The sequence below is a fragment of the Lepus europaeus genome, chromosome 6 (assembly GCF_033115175.1).
Source record: "Lepus europaeus isolate LE1 chromosome 6, mLepTim1.pri, whole genome shotgun sequence".
NCBI classification, from domain to species: domain Eukaryota; kingdom Metazoa; phylum Chordata; class Mammalia; order Lagomorpha; family Leporidae; genus Lepus; species Lepus europaeus.
This window is the reverse complement of record NC_084832.1, coordinates 72443884-72467073: the sequence shown is the minus strand read 5'-3', so window position 1 is coordinate 72467073 and position 23190 is coordinate 72443884. Positions and strand designations below refer to the sequence as shown.

The 23190-nt window shown below is 32.4% G+C and overlaps 1 protein-coding gene across 5 annotated transcripts in view; it reads left to right on the top strand.

Annotated features, from left to right (window-relative positions):
- NBEA (neurobeachin) overlaps positions 1-23190 on the top strand; it is a 731002-nt gene that overhangs the window by 144197 nt on the left and 563615 nt on the right. For all 5 annotated transcript variants that reach the window (XM_062194378.1, XM_062194375.1, XM_062194377.1 and 2 more), the window contains exon 11: positions 19427-19535. In XM_062194378.1, coding sequence (XP_062050362.1) covers positions 19427-19535 — 109 coding nt within the window. The remainder of the gene's footprint in view (positions 1-19426; positions 19536-23190) is intronic.

The window sequence follows — 23190 nt, the reverse complement described above, 5'->3', positions numbered from 1 at the left end:
CTGCCTGTCAAAAACAAAATATTTCATTACAATATTAATTAAAATAAGATAGCAGAAATAAAGTATCTATTATAGTAGCTGATATACAGTTTTCTTAATGAGTTTTCATTCTACTTTCCTTTGGGGAAACCAGATAGTCTATTTGTATGGTATACTTTTTTATTACTAAGATTAAGTTTTAGTGTTACTTTAAACTGTGATAATTTTTATATATAAAATGTAATTTCTGTTGATAATTTTGATGAATTCTAAATATAAAAATCTTTAGGAAAAGTAGTGTTTTTGTTTTTAATTATGCAAATAAAAGTTGTTTGAAAGACTTACCGATGGGATATAAAATTAAAAAAATTAGAGAATCCTGTACTTTTTTCAACAGACGTGTTACATTCAGGGTCCTCTTGTAATGTAAATATTTGTGACTTACTTATTTACTTATTTGTATAGTGAACTTACATCACGATTTATTTATTTCTTCTTAAAAGTGTCCTGTTAGCCAAGGTTATTCTTGTAATTTACTTGAATTTTACAGACCTGTTAATAATTAAGCAGCCCCCCTTGATAAATGTATCATTGTTAATTCCTATTTATTGCTGTTGTCATAAGTAAAGCCACAAGATTATCTGGAAGACTGAAATAGTTCAGTGTCTAAATTAAAATAGAGTTCCCTAAACACTCAGAAGTATCATAAAAATCCTTTGTCTGAGTATACAAGTATTTCCTGGGTTTTAGTTCAGAAAAAACTGCCTGTGATTATATAATTTTATGTATTCCATTATATACCTTTTTTGGACTAACTTAGAAGTGATGTGATTGCTTTTAATTATAAAATAATTAAAATCAGTCCCTATTTATAAGGTTTGTTTCTGCTCTTTAGTATGTGTGTGTGTGTGTGTTTATATATAATAGAATATTAACTTGGTTCAATGATTAAAATATTTATTGGGCTATGAATTATCCAACTATACTTCCTTTATATTAATTTTCATATTTGCTTATTTGTTTTTTAAAAACTTAATAAATTGGCATTAGAACTTTTTAAAGTGAAACATATATTCAGTATACATATTCACTTTGAACTTTTCTTTGCAAGAAACCTGGGTATTAGAGTAGAATAACTGAATAATTTATTTAATGAGATTTAACTAGATTAAAGAGTACCTATTTAATGTATGTGCAAATAAATTTGTAGAGTAAAAAATACATTAAATATTCCATATAAATCATACCCAGTCACAATGTAATGTTCAAATAGTGTTTTCTTCTTTTTCAGATAATACCTTTTTATTCAATCAAGTCATTAAAGAAGAAACCTAACAATAAAGTTTATAAGACAGCTAGCAATTTAATGAGTTTGTTGCCTATTAATAAGAAAGAACATTTTATTTTTTTTCTAGACATCTGTCTTATGATTCACTATCAAATAAGCCATTTTCCTGTATTGTATTTTAAAGTATTTTTGTGTTATTTGCATTTCCATTATAATTCTTACATAATTTTTTATTTTAGTGAATTTTAATACCATACTACTTCTTGCTGTTTTGTTTTCAGACTTCACTGTACTCTGTAAATTTTCCACTGCTTTAATACAAATTTTCTGCGTTATGTTTGACTTTCCAACTCATTCCACCCCAAATCCAGGGCACATTTTTGACAGTAAGGGTGATGACAGATTATTCATTGCAGAAAGTTTGGCATCCATCATTACATTGTCACTGTACTTGGTGCCTTAATTTTTTCAGTGTACTCTTCTGCATTCTCTGTCAGTATTTCAATTATGCATATTAGAATGGAAGATATTATTTATTCATGGCAAAGGTTTCATATTGTTGATTTTACTACCTTACATTGCATTTGAAAGACAATAAGGTGATTTGTTTGATTCATTTTGATGATATGATAATTATGAAGATATATTTATTTGAGCTTCAACATTAAAATAAATATTTGCCTTAACAAAAAATATTGCCAAATTCTTGAATATTCATAATTCTTTCCCAGAAACCTAGGGTATTTCTAACAGAAAGTAAGTGCAGTAGTCTTATAAGTGTTTAGGCTTTCTTTCATGTTTGCCACAGAGATAAGATGTGATCAATATTATGTGCAATGAATGGAAGCTTTAAGAAAAGAATTAATAAAGCATCATGAGAGGATTCTAGTTAATTTAACTTTATAATTTTTGTGACTTTATTTCTAATAGTTAGTACTAAATTACCAGGTTCATCTTACTACTGAAACTTGATTTCCAAAGTATTTTATCTAGACTTCTTTATATTTAGGCTCTTATATCCACAGTACTAATATAATAGTTTCATGTAGAGCATATCTCAGACTTAATATGACCTAAATAAACCCTCATTGAACTCCTTCTCTACCCAATTTCTGTTGCTTTTTCACTTTCTAATTTTACTGAGGAATGTAGTCTTGTTACAATAACTTGCAATAAGACACAAAGATAACTCACCAATTGTTTTCTTCTCTTTGAGTTACTAAAATATTAGTTGTTTCTATATTATCCATATACATCTGTCATGATCAATTATTAATATTACTTCTTACTTCTCAAAACTACCATTTAATCTCTATCCATATCACTACTGCCTTAATGTAAGTTCCTGTTATTAAGTATTCCAACTAATATGATGTTGATAAGTAGTTTTGTTTCATCCCTATGTTTTAATTGATAAAAGAGTTATCTTTCTACAGGAGGAATCCTATCATTTCACATTTGTGGTTATTCACTGCCTTATTATTTAGGAACATAGTGCCTTGTAGGCTGTTAATGATTTGGTAATTCTTACATCTCTTACATTCTTAAATTCCGAAGCTCAATTCCACATAAATGCAAAGAATGCATGTGTTATCAAGTAAGGAGAAAAACATGTGAAATGCTATTGCTGACATATTCTGGAATGTGTATTTATGAATAAAAAGTACGTGAAATATGAAGAGCCTCAATAACAATATATGCTGGGAAATGTAGGGTTTCTGAACTTGTAAATTTATAATGGGAATGAATTGTAATCCATTTAAATTGTCTTAGTGTATTACTGAATATTACATGGTTACTTACTGCTAAATGACAAAGGTATTGAGCTGGTGAGTATTGTACAGTTAGGTTGTCCTCCAGCTTTAGAATAGAGATGGAGTTTGTACCATTATTCAGTTGGACAGAGAGCGCAGTCATTTGCATTCTGTATACTAAACAACCAATTATATGATTGTATAGATTTTGTTTTATATGAACAGAGAAAAATGTCAATGTAGAGCTTACTTTCTCCAACATTTCTATTTACAACTATAATAACAAAACATCTCACAATCTGGTAGCTTATAAAATAACAAAAGAAGTTATTTCCTTGCTTTGTAGTTAATGTAGCACTCTCCCTGTGTCTTTTCATTCTGGGCCATAGACTATAAGATCAGCCCTGATCTGGAATATGTTCTTTTTGTGACAAAGGGAAGATTAAAAGTCTGTGCCAGCCATTACAGTACAGTTGTAGCTTATGTTCAACTAAGTTAATACCATGTTCACTCTCAATCTGTTAGCCAAAGAATGGCCAATTAAGCCCAACTTCAATGAGCAAGTTGGGTAGGAAAATATTTTTCACAGAAAAGAGAGTAAAACGCAAGTCTGTTGGCAATGGGTAAGGATTTATATAGCCTTCTTATCGACACACAAAAAGCCAGAGAATAGCAATGCCATCTCCCATATAACCTATGAAAACATATTTTGGTCCATAGGAATACAAGCCATTATCCTGAATACTTGGGCAAGGGAACTTACAAAAATCATCTCTTAAGAGAAATCAAAATAAAATTTTATTAAAAAAAAGAAAAAAATTATCCTTTATGAAATAAGAGCAGACTACCTTAAGGCTGACACCAAGAGATAGTAATTATCAGAATTTCTAGAGGTGATGGCCAAAATCTACATTTTTGACAAGCGTTTTAGGTGATTCTGATATTAAATCAAGTATTAGCTGGACTAATCCTTTGTTAAGTTTTAGTAGATTTTGTAATAGTAATGCTTGAATACAGCTCATATATGGGTTCAAATGTTTACTTCTGTCTACTGCACTCATTTTAGTGATTGCCTGATTCAAAGGAGGTACTTTGAAATTAATTTCTTGAGAGAGTAAGGGTTGGGTTTCAAAGAAAGTTAAAAAAATAAAAGTTCTATGTTGAAAAGTAATGGGTAGCGTTTCTGTTTTGATCGAGCTGTCCCACTTGTTATTGTAGGTCATGTAAGAATCTCTCCCTTGAAGACCTGTAGATGCATAGTAAAATATTAGATATTTAGAAGGATCACCTTTGATATAACTTTATTGGGTACAGTGAACAGGGGCTTGAGTGGGGTCTCATTTATCTGATGGGAAAAAGGAGGTTGAGCCCTTCTCTGACAGAGAAATTATCAGCAACATCTCTGAGTTTAGATCTAATCTCCAGATATTGTTTACAGGGTAGCTCAATCTAAAATCATACATCAGGTCATAGTAAGGCTCAGCTGCAAGAAGATACTTTTCTTGCTAGGGAGGTTTTGGAATATGTTGTCATTTTGAGGGTAGAGATGACTCAAAGGTGTTTGGGTATCTGATACTTGTCTCTTACAACTCATGAAGCCAAGTACACCAGTTCTAGTAGACTGATGTCAATAGTCAGGAAGCCAAGGTTAAGAAGTTTAGCAGTAGTTAGTTACAGTGAAATGAATATGTATATCAAGTATAATGTGCACATATGTATTTGAACCAAATATTTTTATGGTTGGAAATGGGACACAGTACTTGGTACCTTTAGTAGTTTATGTAGTATTGAATAGGACCAGATATAGTTAATTTCAGTGAACTTTGCTGAGGATCCAGCATCAGACTGCAGATCCCAGTATCCAAGTTTGTTGATGGTGCTCCTTAAAATTCAAAAAGGACAATGATACAAAAGCAGTCTATGGTTTAAAATATTGAATGGGGTATATATATTCATAAATGCCTTGTAAGTGGATTGCTGCTGTGGCCTAAAAGTAAGTATCATGTGACTAATCCTCAATAATTCATTGGAGAATAGCAGATTCCCCCCCCTTTTTTTTAATTTTTGGTGGCTATTCAATCTCATGAGAGTTACTATTATCTGTCTCATTAGAATTTACTTCCTGTACAAATTGTAATATACCATTTTATAATTTCATTTTGGCTTTTTCTTTGCTATTTTTTATTGAAAGTACATTTGAATTTGATCTATTTAGCCACTTCCTTTCAAATTGTCTTTATTAATGAGCAAGGTACTATAGATTTGGGTATTAAGGATTTTTATTGACATCTTTTTTGGATGGATAGACTTAATCATCTTCAGAATATACAAACATTACTTTTTGCATATTTTCATGAGAATAAATTCAATTTAAATATTAGTGCTTTTCAGGAAGACGGGAAAAGTTTTATTTGCATGCCTGCTTTCATTGTGCATTGGGCGTATATGGCAGAAATGATTATTTGTTGGAGAAATTTGAGAAAAAAATTAGGAGTACATCAATAATGTTTGTTTCTTTGCATCAGATTTTCTTTTATTGTTCCACCCAATATGTTAAGTAGAGGAGAGGATATAATTATATCATCTAACAGCAGTTTGTGAAATATCAAAGATAAAGTTGCTCTTAAGGATATTTAAAAAAATATTTATTTGAAAGTATTTCCTCCAAATATAATGTCTGTTCTTATATAATGATACAACACATTTTACTGCTGGAGAAGGCAAATCAGCATGAAATTTAATTTGAAGGGGAAGTGACTATTGCGTTGGCTGAAACATGAGTCACAGCATCATCAAATGGCTTTTGCTCTGCAGTGGATTTTATAACAGTTACAGTGGAAGGAAGTTGTAAATTTTTAAAATCACAGTGTCAAAATAACACATCAATGAGATTTTTATTTCAATTGAGGCAAGAAATTCCTGTTTCCAGGATTTTTAAATCTTGAACAACTTGAAAGCCTTAAAGGAGTCGTTGTATCAATAAGCATTATAGCCCCAAACTAGGCATTTATGAAATCAAGGATTTATACCCTAGAGTACATCAACTGCAGATGAACTGTAGAATATTCATAAGGCAATGAAACTTTGTTACCTCATGTAGGAATAGATGGTATAACAAGAGACTTACAGACTGTATCCATTTACTTAAAATGTTGTAGCCAAAGCTACCAGTGCAGACAGATGCTAATAAACTTCTGTGAAATTGAGGAAAAAAGTGTAATAAAAACTGGGTATAGTTTGTTTTCATCAGTCTGCCCTAGTATATCCTAAATAATTGGTAACACATTTAATACAGCCAATACAGGAGTGTTGACAGATCTCCTTTAGGACAGGGTTAAGTCCCTTTGGCTTCCTGGTTCTTGGTGATAGCCTGCCAGTTGTTACGGGAGCTGAACTATTGTAATACAACCCAGTTTCCACTGTCAGTCATAGATATCCAGAAGTAATTGAAGCTATTCACCATCACCGTGAAATAATTTGATCTAGGGGCATTGTAGGTATTCTTTATTTAGGAAAACACTGAGAAATTTTGTGTTTCCAGTCTGAGTCAAGTATACTGGATTATTTGATATGAACGATAAATAAATATTAGATACTATGTTGTTAAGGGTGGGATAGTAGAACAAGACTCTGAAATGCAAGTAGTGTACAGGTTTTATTATTTTTCTTTAGCTATTTTAGGATAGGCTATGTTATACAAATTAACCCTGAAATCTTAATGGTTTGCCGCAATAAAATTTTATGCATTCCTCAAGTGACCAGTATAGTTCACTGAGAGAACTGGGATTTTAGGTCATACCATCATATATCTGAGTATCCAACATTCATTAAGGAAGGAAAAGAGAGAGACTGGATAATAGTGTATAGAGTTTTCACCATTGTAGGCTATACAAGACTTCTGTTCTTATCTCTGCTGATGTAGTTGCAAAACTAACAGTAAGGTAGCTGGGAAATGTAGTCACACAAGACTATGACATAATTATTAATAAATGACATTGTTTCTGGTATATTTGGTTTATTTGCTTTGAAAATTGGCAAATTGCAGTAGTTATTGATCAGATTTTACTATTCTTTGTTGTAAAAGGGTGTGAAGAATATTTTGGATGTGGTAGTATAGTGGTATTAAAACATGATTCTAGCTGGTGGTATACCATCTGCCAATATCTGGGCATATTGAATAAATATGTGCCGTTAGCATGGTGAGATCAAAAAGTGGGGACCTAGAAGGAACTGAGGGGGCATTGGGTCCTCTTACTTTGGGACATTGTTTAAGTCAGTAAGAGTTAAAATTTTGAATTCCAATTCTGGGTAAGATGAAGTGGGCTTACTCTATTCTGATTCTTCTTATCAGTGTAAGAATAAAACCCAACATGGACAGACTCCATGGAGTAGCAACAGGTTGGTTGAACAAGACTAGCAGAATTTGAAGTCCTTTTGAACTGTTGGTGTGTTCACTATAAGTTTTGTACCTCTAGTAAACCCCAGTATAAATGAAATTTACTGGAAACTGCTAACTGTACCAGGGTTCATCGAAAGAGCTCCAAAAGAAACTGTCTCCTTCTGTTACACAAGTTCTTTTTAAACTTTTTTTTAGGGTTTATAGGATTTGTTGATGCTTAGACTTTTTTTTTTTTTTAGAATCATTTATTTTATTTAAAAGAGTTACAGAGTTACAAAGGCAGATCTCTCTCTCTCTCTCTCTCTCTCTCTCTGCCTCTGCCTCTATTAACTTTCTCTTTACATTCATTTCCTTTCCTCATGTTCCAGCCCCCAGGCCCTTAGGTCACCATTTAGGCAGTGTCACCAATTCACCTGTAGGAGTCAGACCTCTGAGGAGAGGATGGCATTTTCTTTGATCAGTGGGGCTAGAGATCAAAGAAGGCATGGCACACAACTGTTGATTTTAATATCTCTCTGACCTCTGTTGCTGGCCCTGGTTGTGGAAAAAATTATAAACTGCTGAATTGCCCAGAGGCAAGAGTTTGGGGGATGTAACATGTTGTTTTGAGATGTTTTTTAAAAAAGATATAAGGGAGCAACAAGTTATTACTAGTTAGTTGATGTGTTTGGTATTAGTATTTTGAGATCCATCATTGGTTCCCAAAACCTGACTTGATTAGGATTACTCTAAGGAGCTTTTAAATACAGATTCCTGAAGGTTACCCTGGGGGAAACTATGTCTAAAATGGGCCATTATTTTAAAGCTCTCCAGTGTTATAATAGGCAGGTTTGGAAAACTCTGTTCAAAAAACAGTGGTTTGAGGCCGGCGCCGCGGCTCACTAGGCTAATCCTCCGCCTTGCGGCGCCGGCACACCGGGTTCTAGTCCCAGTCGGGGCACCGATCCTGTCCCGGTTGCCCCTCTTCCAGGCCAGCTCTCTGCTGTGGCCAGGGAGTGCGGTGGAGGATGGCCCAAGTGCTTGGGCCCTGCACCCCATGGGAGACCAGGAGAAGCACCTGGCTCCTGCCATCGGCTCAGCGAGGTGCGCCGGCCGCAGCGCGCTATCGCGGCGGCCATTGGAGGGTGAACCAACGGCAAAAGGAAGACCTTTCTCTCTGTCTCCCTCTACTGTCCACTCTGCCTGTCAAAAATAAAAATAAAAAAAATAAAAAAACAAAACAAAACAAAAAAACAAAAAACAGTGGTTTGAGAACAGGCAACAAAATAAAAGTTTACTAGACATCTCTTTGTGGTAGATTTTTTTTTTTTTTTGACAGGCAGAGTGGACAGTGAGAGAGAGAGACAGAGAGAAAGGTCTTCCTTTTCCATTCGTTCACCCCCCAATGGCCGCTGTGGCCAGTTCACTGCGCTGATCCAAAGGCAGGAGCCAGGTGCTTCTCCTGGTCTCCCATGCAGGTGCAGGGCCCAAGTTCTTGGGCCATCCTCCACTGCACTCCCGTGCCACAATAGAGAGCTGGACTGGAAGAAGAGCAACCAGGACAGAATCCAGTGCCCTGACCAGGACTAAAACCCGGTGTGCCGGTGCCACAGGCGGAGGATTAGCTTATTGAGCCGCAGCGCCGGCTGTGGTAGATTTTTTAAAATTTAAAATAACAGCAGGTTTCACAGAACTTATTCAAGGTACATGGAGGAATAATGAAGATTGAGGCTATTGCTCATTTCCATTTTTGCTTTTCATACATCTTTAAAAATTTGCATTTCTGGGACTTAGAATTGTTGATCAAAAACACAGCTAAAGGACATGTCCCTGAATTACACGATTAAATATATATACTGTAAATTTTTCACTTTTTTATTATAAATTTGTGTAGAAATAAGCAATGAAATACTGCTTTCATCTTTTGAAATGGTATTTTTCAAGGCAGTGTTCTCTTGGCGTTAAGGTAGGACGGAGTAAATATTCACTCTACCTGTTTCCACAAGAATTAACATAAAGTCACAAACATTTAAAAATCTCAATTTAATTTTTATTTATTTACTGAGAGTGTAGCTGTGAACAAGTATTGTAGATTTACTTTTCTCATGTCCAAATGCCCTGATCACCCTACCTCACAGGGTTGTTGTGAGGATAAATAAAACTTGTATGAAAGGAAAAAAAAAAGTGCTCAGCAGAGCTTCAGAATCAGAAATCATCAGGGACATCACAGAAAGGGAAGAAATTGGAACAGAACTATTTAAATTTTTATGATGCCAGTCATGGATCTAATCCAGATTATTCTAACCATAAATAAGGTAAGAAAATGAAACAAATGTCATACAGTTTAGAAAGAAAAAATAGTACTGTCCTTTTTCAGAGATTGTCTCCATAAAAAATTCTCAGGGAATTAACATAACACATAGTATTAATAAACAAGTTTGCCAAGGTTGAAAAATACAAAGTTCTTCAACAAAAATATATTTATCTGTATTAATGTTGTAAAATAGGAAACCAAGTTTAAATGTACCATTTTTAAAGTAACCTCAAAATATGAAAATATTTGTATGTAAATTAAAAAAAAATACGGACTGTGTACTGAACAGTACGAGTCACTAATGAAAGAAAAAAAGACCTGAATTGAGGGCTATGTTGTGTTCATGGATGGTAAGACTCAATGTAGTAAAGGTGTCATTGCATTGTATAGAAATGTAACTCCATCCTAGTCAAAATCCTAGTTGAATAAGTTCACTGATATGGAAAATGTGATAGTTAAATTTATATGGAAAGGAAAAGTAAGATAGCTAAAATAATTCTGAAGAAGAATAAAATTGATGGAATTATATTTACCTGGCCTTAAGACTTACTAGAAATCTATAATAATAAAAATATTGTTATATTAGCAGAATGGTAGAAACATGTTTTATAATGGAGCAGAATCCGTAGTCTACAAATAATCCCACATATATGTGGGATATTGATTTTGGGCAATATTCTGAAAGCAGTACATTGGAGACAGAATTGTGGTGTGAAAAATGAGCATTGACCCAATCCAGACATTATATAAAATTGACTCTGAAGTAAACAGTTAAGTCTAAATATAAAGCATAAAATTTGAGGAAACATAGGAAGAAACATCTGTAAATTTGGCTAGGCAAAATCTCCATAAATATAATACAACAAGTATGTATAGAAGAAAAAGAATTAGTAAATTTGGTTTTACATCATCAAACAAATAGTTTTACTCTGCGAAAGATGTAATGAAAACGCATGTGCAGTGTGGGAAGATAATAGCAAATCTCATACTTGACAAAGAACTTATGTCAAGCACATTCAACCCTCAACAGAAAGAAAACAAAATGGTTGATTAACACGTTCCAAATTATAGTACAGTTAAGAATTTCTTTCTGTATATAATGAGAATTGAAAATGAATCTTGATGTGAATGGAAGAGGAGAGGGAGTGGGAAAGGGGAGGGTTGCAGGTGGGAGGGAAGTTATGGGGGGGAGGGAAGCCATTGTAATCCATATGCTGTACTTTGGAAATGTATGTTCATTAAATAAATGTTTAAAAAAAAGAATTTCTAACAGAAGGGTGAGTATAGATTATAATAATGTACTCTATATTTGCCTAAAGAAAAAAAAAACAAGTAATTTGGAATTTTTTAATCATAAAGAAATGTTAAATATTTGAGGAGACAAATGTGTTTGTTCTGATTGGACATTATACAATGGATACATTTATCAAAGCATAACATGGTACCTCATAACATGCATAACTTAAAATCTCAGCTAAAATTTTTAAAATAAATGAGTGGAAGATAAATAGGCATTTCATAAAGAAACTATAAATTATATCAGAATAGCACATGAGAAGATGTTTATAGTTATTAAACCAATAGGGAAATATGTTGAAACCATTATGTGATACTACTCTCCAAACTGAATGCCTGGGATTTAAAAAATATATATAATGCACCAACTGATAGATGTGTAGCACAGCTAATTAGAACACATTACTGATTACTGGTTGGATTGCTAAATGGTACAGCCACTATGGGATATAATTTGGCAGTATAAGTTTTAATGTATACTTAACTATATAATTTATCCTTTCTACTCAATTGTATTTATGAGAAAATGAAAACTGTGTTTACACACACAAAAAATGTATTATGTATTTTTCCTATGCACTGTATAGCATTGCCACATAGTACTAGAAGTTAATCTGTTCTTACAGCCAGCATCTTATTGTATGGGGAAATGTTGGAATCATTCCCACTGAGATCCAGAACCAGGCAAGGATGCCCACTCCCACCATTGTATTTAATATAATCCTGGAAGTTTTAGCCAGATGCATTAGGCAATAAAAAGAAATCAAAGGAATACCAATTGGAAAGGAGGAAGTCAAACTATCTCGGTTTGTAGGTGACATGATTCTATATATAGGGGATTCAAAAGACTACACTGAGGGACTATTGGAACTCATACAAGAGTTTAAGTAGCAGAATATAAAATTAACACACAAAAATCATAGCCTTTTTATATACAGACAGTGCCATGGCTGAGAACTTCTAGGATCAATCCCAATCATAATAGCTACAAAAAGAATTAAATATGCTGGAATAAATTTAACTAAGGATATCAAAAATCTCTAAGCTGAAAATCATGAAAGATTAAAGGAAGAAATAGGAGAAGACACAAAAACATGGAAAAATCTTCCATGTTCATGGATTAGAAGAATCAATATTATCAAAGTGTGCACACTACTGAAAGCAATTCACAGATTCAATGTGATTCCAATCAAAATAGTAGGGGCATTCTTATCAGATCTAGAAAGTAAGATACTAAAACTCATATGGAAACACTAGAGACCCAAAAAGTTAAAGCAATCTTATACAACAAAAACAAAGCTGAAGACATCAAAATACTAGTTGCAAGATACACTGCAGGGTAGTTGTCATCAAAACAGCCTGGTGGGGCCAATGCTGTGGAATAGGAGGTGACGCTGCTGCCTGCAGTGCCGGCATCACATATGGGTGCTGGTTTAAGTCCCAGTTTCTCCACTTCTGATCCAGCTCCCTGCTAATGTGCCTGGGAAAGCAACAGAAGATGACCCAAGCTCTTAGGCCCCTGCACCCAATGTTGGAGACATGAAGAAACTCCAGACTCTTGGCTTGGGATTGGCTCAGCTCCGGCTGTTGCAGCCATTTTGGCAGTGAACTAGCAGATGGAAGACATTCTCTCTCTCTCTCTCTCTCCCTCTGTAACTCTGCCTTTCAAATGAATTAATAAATCTTAAAAAAAAAAATCTGGTACTGGCACAAAAACAGATGTGTAGACCAATGGAAAAGAATAGAAACTACAGAAATCAATCCATGCATCTACAACCAATTTATCTTTGACAGAGGAGCTAAAATCAATCCCTGGAGCAAGGAAGTCTCTTCAACCAATGGTGTTGGGAAAACGGGATCACCACATGCAGAAGTATGAAACCAGCCTTACAACTTATACCAAAATCCACTCAAAATGGATCAGAGACCTAAATCTATGACCTGATACTATCAAATTACTAGAGAACATTGGAGAAACTCTGAAAGACATTGGCATAGATGAAGACTTTCTGGAAAGGACCCCAGAAGCACAGGCAAGCAAATCTAAAATTGACAAGTGGGATTACATCAAGCTGAGATGCTTCTGCACTGCAAAGGAAACACTTAGCAAAGTGAAGAGGCAACTGACAGAGTGGAAGAAAATATTTGCAAACCATGCAACTGATAAAGGATTAATATCCAGAATCTATAAAGAAATTCAACAACAACAAAACAGAGTAAGAAGTGGGCAAAGGACTTGATCAGGCATTTTTCATGAGAGGAAAATTAAATGGCCAACAGACACTCAAAAAAGTGCTCAAGGTCACTAGCCATCAGGGAAATGCAAATCAAAACCACAATGAAGCATCATCTTACCCCAGTTAGAATGGCTGTCATACAGAAATCAGCAAACAACAAATGCTGGTGAGGATGTAGGGGAAAAGATACCCCAATCCACCTTTGGTGGGAATTTAAACTGGTGCATCCACTGTTTAAGACTGTATAGAGATACCTTAGAAATATGAATATAAACCTACCATATGATTCAGCCATCCCCCTCTGGGAATTTACCTAAATGTAAAAAAATCAGCATATGAAAGTTATCTGAACCCCTTCATGTTCATTGCAGCCCAATTCAGGATCAACCAATATGTCCATCAACTAATGACTGGATAAAGAAATTATGGTGTGTATACATTATGGAGTAGTACTCAGCTGTATAAAAAAATGAAATGTGTTTATTTTGCAACAAAATGGATCATACTGGAAACCATTATACTTAGTGAAATAAGCCAGTGTCAAAAAGGTAGGTATCATTTGTTTTCCCTGACCTGGGGTAACTAATAGAGTTACTTAAAACGTAGAGTATTAGATTAAAATGGACATTTTGAGATTTGATGATTGTTACAGAACTTATCTCTACTGTTGAGGAACAGTGTTTTTTTTTTTTTTCTTCATACTATTTGTTGACACCTTTACTTAGTGTAGGGTTAACCTTATGAGTAAAAAGTATACTGAAGATAGATCTTTGTGAAAATTAAGAGTGGGTATGGGAGAGGGAAGAGGAACAAAGGGTTGGACCATGGGTGGGAGGAGGGTAGGGTGGGAAGTGACTGTGTTCCTACATATGTATATATGAAACTTGTATACTTTAAATAAAATTTTTAAAAAGTCTTTCATGTTTTATGTCCTTGTGCCTCATTTTCACTACTAGTCTTTCAGTTTGGAGCCATGGTTAAGTAAACAGTTGCTTGAATAAAACATCTACACTATCTTGACTGTCTAATAACCAAGTTAGTTACCAAGTGACTAATGGGTGGGTAATGTGTTCAGGACGGATATGTTGGACACAAGAATGTTTTCCATACTGGCAGTGTGGACCTAGTGGTGTAAGATTTCATCACACTATTCAGAATACACAGTTTAAGACTTATGAATTATTTATTTCTAGAATTTTCTAGCTAATGCTTTCTAACTAGAGTTGACCACAGGTAACTGAAACTGTGGAAATGAAGCCATAAGTAAGAGAGAGCTCTGAATCAGCATTCTTAGAATGGCAAACTGAAGGGAAAAATATCTGTGTTTATCAATTAATGATAATTTAATAATAGAATTAGTTAAAATAATAAAAACTTAACACAAGTATCAAATACCTGTTTCTGTTTTTAGAGCAGTCGCAGGCTTTCCTGTTTATTTTCTTGTGTTTGCCAGTTTCAGCATTTCTTTTGTTTAATAGACTGAGGGTTTGGCTGAAGGATTAGCCATTTGACTTTCCTGCCATGACATGTTTTGACCTTGATGGATGTTAATGTATGCATAAATAGCTAAGATCATCTCTATGTAATTACAATGTACTTCTGTTATTTTTTTTTTTTCTTTCCAGTTTTGAATTGCTAAGTTTCTCTTTCAGTTTGGAAATTCCATCAGTACATTTCTAAAGTATTCATGTTTCCATAGTTACAGTGGTGGCTTGTGGTTGCAGCATGTCCAAGACGTTGTTATAAAGGGATTAGGACACATAGTGCATTGTAAGAGATGATATATCTCAGATGGGTTAAACTGTAAAAACATTAGGCTTTGAGAGTTCTTTTATATTTGACAGTTTTTGGTAAAGGCTGTTTTGTTTTAAAACTACATAAATTCTGTTAGATACTATGTACTATTATATTACAGCATATTATAGGATTTTAGAATTAATTTCTTTATGTGTACAATTTTAAATTTAGTTTCTTTCAAAACACATGACATACTTCAATCTCAACTTTTTAGATTTGGATTTTTTGCTATTTTTTCAGAAATAAAGTAGGCAGTTAAAACATAAAGAGAAAATTTATTACAAAACAAAGGAAGGCATAAATACTACAACTTAATTTTTAATAGATTTTATAGAGAATATTATTAAATATCTATGAAAATGGTAGCAAATCGGTGTATAGTTGTGACTGCCTGCTTATTATATTGAAGAAAAAAGACATTACTGAGGCCAAGGGAAGGCTAAGTGATTTTATGTGTTATTCTTTATTCCATCTGTCCTTATATTTTATTGTGTTGCATTTCACTGTATTTCTTTTTTGACTCCACAGATAAATGTATCTCACCTACTTTGGTTTATAGTTCCTCTTAATGTCTGCATTGATGAGTGTGACAGTGTGGGTGTCAAAATTTTTATCTCATACTTAGTCAGTGGTCCTTAAGATGGCAAATTCAGGAGCATTTTGTTTAAAAGTGACTGTTAAATGTTTCTGCAGTGAGAAAGCTTGGATTTAGACTTTGTAATTTTGAACTGTGGGAAGTTAATTCTTCTTAATTGTGAGGTTTTTTTTTTTTTTTGTCATCAGACATTGTCTTGAATATGCATTTGAGTTGATTTCATTTAGTTTTGTTCCATCCATCTAGGAAGGTTTTATAATGAGATAAATACTATGGAAACTATAGAATTAGATATTTTATATTATTTTAATACTAAAATGGGCTGGTTTCGAGGTTAAACCTTCTGAAAATGGTCAAAAGAGTTTCCCCCCTTTTACTGATATCTTAAATCTTAATTGGAAGTTAACTACTTCTGAATTTTTACTGACAATTACTTTCCCTACGGTGTTTCTCAAGAGATTAATGACATCCTTTTAAAGTGGGAGGAAGTATTAGATCTCAGGGGGAATCTTTAATTTTTCCAGAAGCTAGTTTGACTCTTATTAATAGAAAATGTTTACTTTAAAAGTCAACTCTAGTTATGGTAATTTGCTTGTTTTAATATAAAGCAAATTGAATATCCAGTTTTTGTCTTCTAAGTGCTGCCTTTGAACTGAACTTAGGTTACACTGTATATTCATTCTTATTTCAGTTAAAACTAGATTTATTTTTATGATATATTGCATCTCTAAATAATAGAATTATCTTAGAAATAATAAAATTTTAGGATCATATTACATGAAAATTTTACATTAGTTTTTTTCTAAAAAATTAAATATATAAAATAGAAAAAGTTATAGTAAAATATCAAAACACTTTTGTAAATTTTAATGAAATAAAATGTAGTATACATACTTTCATTAGAAATAATTAGTTCTATTTGTTCATAATCAATATATATTATTGGTATTTGGGGCCAAGACTGTTGTGGTATTTCTTAATGTGAAATAGGAAGCACTGGAGACATTATGAATATGCTAAGTTATTTTAGTATTTTTATGGTGTTTCATTATTTCCCTAAGTCCTAGCCTTTCAAAAATGATACTTGAAATAAATATCTTTTCCAAGTGTAATTGAAGCTTATTAAGAATTGGCAGCTAGTAATTATTTTGAAAAGAAAAACCATAATACCTGTAGATTTTCCGTGTCCTTTTCCTTAAAAGGAGACAGGATAGATAAACCCTTAACCATTCCTGATAGAATTGCTTCTTACAGAACATGATATGTTATAGTACTATCTGTTGAAAAGTTTAGCAATTTTATATAATGATTAATAATCAGCATACTTTTTGTCTATTAAGTAAAATATTTCTCTGAAAATCTATCCCTTGGTTGCTATACTTTTCAAGAGAATTTTCTATATTGTGTATATTAGGTTTGGCTGTCACAGATACTTGCTTTTTGCTTTATCCTATAAACCTAGATCCTCTACAGATGAACTGATGTGTTCTAGACAGGAAGTGGTATGTAGGAGATATAGGAATGGGCTGAAGTATCCTTTATATTTGCCTTTGTATCTAGGGGAGTTGGAAATAGGCAAGAATGGAGAGAAATTTTGTATGGCAGTACACAGAATTTTGCAAGTTTATTGTGAGCCCTGCAGCAATCCGATGCATTTTAGTTACTGGTAAGTTTGTTAAATTATGTTTGAAAATGTACCTCTTCGAAGATGGCCATCTATTTACTATTACGTCCACCATGTCAAATATACTTTATTTTAAAGACTTTTTAACGACTTTTTTTAAAGATGTGGTATTACTATTGCATTGAGTTTTAGGTGTAAATTAATTGATTAGTGAATGACTTTTAAATTGTTGTCATGGTTAATACTGAAGAGAAGTTACTTTTTTGAACAGCAGTCATATGTTAAGATTTTATAATTTAATAAAATTAATAGTTCCATTTTTGTAATAGAACTATCCAATGTTTAGAGGTCTGAATTAATTCATTAGATATTTTAGAATCAGTAGGTCTTGTGACATTAAAGAATTTAAAAAATGGCGTCCTTATAATTTTATGTGGTTCTGCATTAGAGGGTGATTTATTGTAAGAAATACTTTGTTGCCTTCTTTTATGGACCATAGGGACCAATGTGAGACATGTATAGTCTTTGTTTTTGGCAGTGCTGATGTTTAGGAATCCACTTCCTCCCTAAATCACTAACTTGAGTGTAGGTAAGAATTCCATGAACAGATTAGGAAATTAGGTAATCTGTGAATGGTATTTTTCTTTAGTAATTTCAAACATTTAGGCAGAATTGTTATATGTAATATACTACTTAAGCAGTTATTTGTGAAGTGACCGTGGCTTTGATTCAGTTAATTTAAAATGGACTAGATTGCTTAATAGCTGTACTTCTTTACAGAATTACTTTAAAAATTCCCAAGGGATTCTTCAGTGTTTTGTGTTTTTCTTGTAAATATCTACCTTTGACTTAAGGACAGAGTAAAAGAATATTATTGCTTTGTAATGTTAATTTATTTCTTTGTGTTTTAAAGATGTAGATCCACTTAAAATAATAGAATCTTAATTTCCTATAATGAAGTACTTTATTTCCTGATACTATGTACTTTCAGCTGACATTATGTATTCAGTCTATCAATTTTTATAATAATGCTAATGATAGTTTTGCTATTAATTCTTAGGAGAACAATTCTGACTTGAACAGCAATAGCTTCAGTATCAGAAAAATGTGTTGTCAATCATGTTGAAACCATAAGAGTTAGACTAATTCAGACTACAATAATTTAAGATTGCTTTTGGGCTTAAATAATTTAAAAATTTTCCTCATTACCAAATTTTCTTAATAACTTGTAATAATGAGTATGTCTACATTTAAAATATACTTGTATTTGTGGTTTTTCCCTTCTGACTATAACCAGGTAATTTAAGTTATATTAAAGACATTGTTAGTAGAGTTTAATTCCTAATAAAGATGATTTGTAGCAATTTATTGTAAACTATAGTAATGATATACAATGAAGAAATATGTATTTCAGTTTTAGGGACTCTATATTCATGTATCAGTGCTGTTGGTCAAATTTGTCACATGCAACTTCATGCAGTAATACATTATCAAACCTTAATTCAATGTGCTGATTGGTTTTCCTTTTGTTTCTTCATTCATTCATTCAACAGCCATGTCAAGTGTGTAATCTTTGGAACATATCTTTGTGTGCTTTTATGTGTCTGTGTATACACTAATTAATTGTCACTTTTCATTTCAATATTACACAAATCTTTTTTTTCCCCTGCTCTCATGAACTTTTCTGAGGGCATTCTTGGATACAAGTGACATATTGCATATTTCTCTGGATTTTATTTCAGCAAAGTCTTTTTAAATAATAGGTCTAAATAAAACATTTTATTTAAAAAAAGTTGTGTTCATCTAAAGCAGTATTAAATATATACTTAAAAATTCTCTAGAAAATGTTGTTATTCAAGAAAGAATTATGAGAAGTTTTTATTATGAAAAATGACATACATGTGTGTTTCTAATCTTAAATTTACTTAACAAATATATATATACATTTATATACAGATAAACTTGCCATTTTACTATGGAATATAAAACATGGTTATGGTTGAAAAGGGGGAAAACTTTTCATACTTGTGAGAAAATATATTGTATAATATAAGGTAAACTATGGTTGTTATCTTATTCATAATAAAATACTGGAGTGGAATACTATTATCTATAATAAACATTTAATGGTTGCATAATGAAATTATCTGTACTTTACATGCAGTGCTACTCTTTTGGCATTCCTGGTTGAACTACTTAAAAGTTCAGTAGCCATGCAAGAACAGATGCTGGGTGGAAAAGGCTTTTTAGTCATTGGCTACTTACTTGAAAAGGTAAGTGATATATATTAATGATTTCATTATGTGTCTTTCAAAGTTGGACAACTAAGAATCACTAATTACATTTTGTTTCTCGTTTCTCTGTTTGACAGTTGGATAATCCTAATGTTTGCTCATTCACAAGCCATTATACATTTAAACATAAGTACAGACATGAAATAAAAGTAGATAGTAAAAGTATGATTAGTGAAATAATCCAGAAACAAAAAACCAACACTGCATATTCTCCTTTAATGGAAACTAAAATTAATATATGGAATATCACTTAATTGGAGTTAAAATTTAAAAAGAAAAAAAAAAACTCAAAAAGAAGTAAAGAAATACCTGTGTGTGCTGATATTGCTACAAATGTAGTTATGTGAAATCTTTGTCAAAATGCTACTGTAGTTTTAATGATCTGTGTTTATTTTAAGATTTATTGTTTATGGGTAAAATGGTTATCTTTACATTTGATTATTGTTTGTATAGCCCTTGCCTGTATTCCTGCTGAACTATAGTCTTTTTATTTATGACAGTCTTTTATTTAGTGAAACATTAGCCCTTGACTATAGTGGAAAAAGAAAGAGGGAGAGAGAGAGAGAGTGAGAAAAAGGCAGAGAGAGACAGAGAGAGAAAAAAAAAAGAAAAAAAGGAAAGAAAAAGAACTGGAGAGGGAGGAAGGGAGGATGGGAGAAGGATAGGGAAGGAGTGGGGATGAAGGGAATATCATTATATTGGAATTGTGTCAATGAACTACACTGAGTCTCATGTAATATTACTTTAACATAAACAAATAAAGTATCAGATGTTTAAATAGGAAAATATATGGTGATATTTAGTTTAGGTGGACTTATTTAGTTTTTGCTTTATTTTTAAATTATTTCAAATCCTCATTTTGTACTAACAGAAACATGATTTGATGCTCCTTGTTGCAGCTTTTTATATATTCAGATATTTAAAGTAGCTCCCTAAAATTAATATGTCATTTAAACAATTTAATTAGATGGGCTTATTTTTTCCAATTTGTGTCATTTATGCCAGCCTCCTTTGCTAATGTTACAACTGTACTCTTATGATAATAAATGCTGAAATTTAATTATGTTTCACAAGAGTTTACCTTTGTTACATAGTTTCTTTTAAATGTTGATGTGAGATTTCATGAATAATAGTATTATTTTTTCAAAGACATATCTATCTCCCACAATTAGTACTGTCAAATCTCTTCTTATCAATTAACTCTTTAATACTCAGCTTCTCTGAAAACAACTTGAGAAAAACAGATAAGCTATCAAATAAGAGGAATAAAATAATTTTTACCTTGGGGAATAAAACTGAGAAGACTTTTGGAAGTACCTGTCATTTCATCTTCAATTGTTTAATATTTGAAATATGTATACCTCATCTTTGAAACAAGTGCTAATGTTTGTTTAATGATTGATGATTAAGGGATGGTAGATTATCAGATAGATCCATCATTGGTATCATTTCTTTACTGAAGCTTTTTTTCTCCTGTAACATTAAGAACTTCATTAAGACCCAGTTGTTTATTTATTTTGTTAAGTTTTTTAAAATTTATTTTAAAGTCAGAGTTACACACAGAGAGGAGAAGCAGAGAGGGAGACTTTCCATCCTCTGGTTCACTCCCCAAATGACCACAAAGGCCAGAGCTGAGCAAGTCCTAAGCCAGAAGCCAGGAGCTTCTTTCAGGTCTCCCACATGGGTGCAGGGGCCCAAGGACTTGGGCCATTTTCTACTACTTTCTCAGGCCACAGCAGAGAGTTGGATAGGAATTAGAGCAGCCGGTACTCGAACTGGCATCCATATGGGATGCCAGCACTGCAGGCAGTGGCTTCACCTGCTATGCCACAGTGCCTGCCCCAACTACTAGTTTATTTATTTAGAGATGGAATGCTGTTTTCATACATATAAAGTGTTTTGAATTATTTTTAGGAGTTACATGATATGCTGTATTCTATATTAAGTAGATATTATGAAATGACTTTGTTAGATTAATGAGGATGACAAGATGAATTTTCAGGATGCTTTTTCATCTGTGTACTGATTTTTCAGTATAATTATAAAGTCAGAATTCTTTTACATTTAAAACTTAAAGATATTGTTTAAAAAAATTTCAAAACAGAAAGATATATTTTCTTTTTCTTTCTCAATAGTACTTGAATAATTGACATCCTTTAAATTATACTGTCAATATAGTGAGTGCAAAGGCTGTCAAAAAGAAGGAAAATGGAATTAAAAGATAAATTTATTTTTCTGTAAATATTTTGAAATTTATTATTATAATACAAGTGTTCTGTGAACATTTGAATATTCCTTATTGTATCCCATTGGTGTATTAATTTGCATTTTTTCAATATTTTGACTGAGGTTAAACACACACACTTATGTACATACAAACACATAAAACACACATATCTTGCATTGTCTTGTTTCTCCTGAGAAATGCCTTGTTCATGGCCTTTACCAATTATCCCTATATACCTTCAAGATAACCACAGATAGGCAAACTGTAATTTACATCTATGTCTCTAAGACTTTGCCTATTCTAGATTTTTCATATAAGTAGACTCACTTAATGTTTTTACTTTATATATGGCTTATATATGCTTTGTATAATTTTGCATAATCAAGATTTCAAGCTTCATCCATGTTATAGCAAATAGCAAAACTTTATTCCTTCTTATGGTTGAATAATAGTGCATGTTTATACTAGATTTTATTTATTAAAAACTCATAGCTTGACAGACGTTTGTCTTGTTTCTATCTTCTGGTTATTATGAACAGTGCTATTATTAGTGTTAATGTACCAGGTTTTATTAACAATGCGTTTTCATTGCTCTTGAATGGATGACACTAAGCAGTTCAAAGTTCTATGTTTAACCAAATGAGCAACTGCCAGTGCTTCCCAAAATCCATCAGTTTACTTTCCTGCCCGCAGAATTTGAGGGTTCCAATTTTTCCAATCCCTAATGCATTAATTTTGCCTTTTTTGATCCTAGTCTTCTAGTAGATATGAAATGGCATGTTTTTTAAAATAAGCATTTCTGTGATGACTATGTTGAATGTTTTTTTCATGTGCTTACTGCCTGTTGTCATGTGCTTTGGGGGTATTTATTGATATATCTTCTTTGGAGAAATGTCTTCAAATCTTTGCTCATTTAAAAAGATGAGATATTTATCTTGATAATTTAATTGAGGGATTTAAAAATATTTTAAAAATATTTTTCATGTCATGCTTTCAAAGTTCCAGTTTCAAATTTGTCACAGGTGTATAGGAACATAATTGGTATTTAAATTCAACTGGTACATACAAATGTTACTTTTCCTCTGTTAATTCTGGTAGTCTATAGATTTTTCAGAATTTTCTTTGTAGACAATAATATCATCAAAAATGATGGTTTTGTCTTTCCTTTCTATTATTTATCCTTCTTACTTCTTGTTTTGTTGTATCATCTCACGCTTCTTGTATAGTGTTGAAGTTTTAATTGTGGTTATACATCATATTCCTGCTCTCATGATAATGCTTTTAACAGGTATGAGATTTACTATAGACTACTTTTTGTAGATTTTTAAGTCAAAGAACTATTTCTAGTTTGTTAAGAATTTTCTTTATCATAAACAGATGCTGAATTTTATCAAATGCATTTCTACA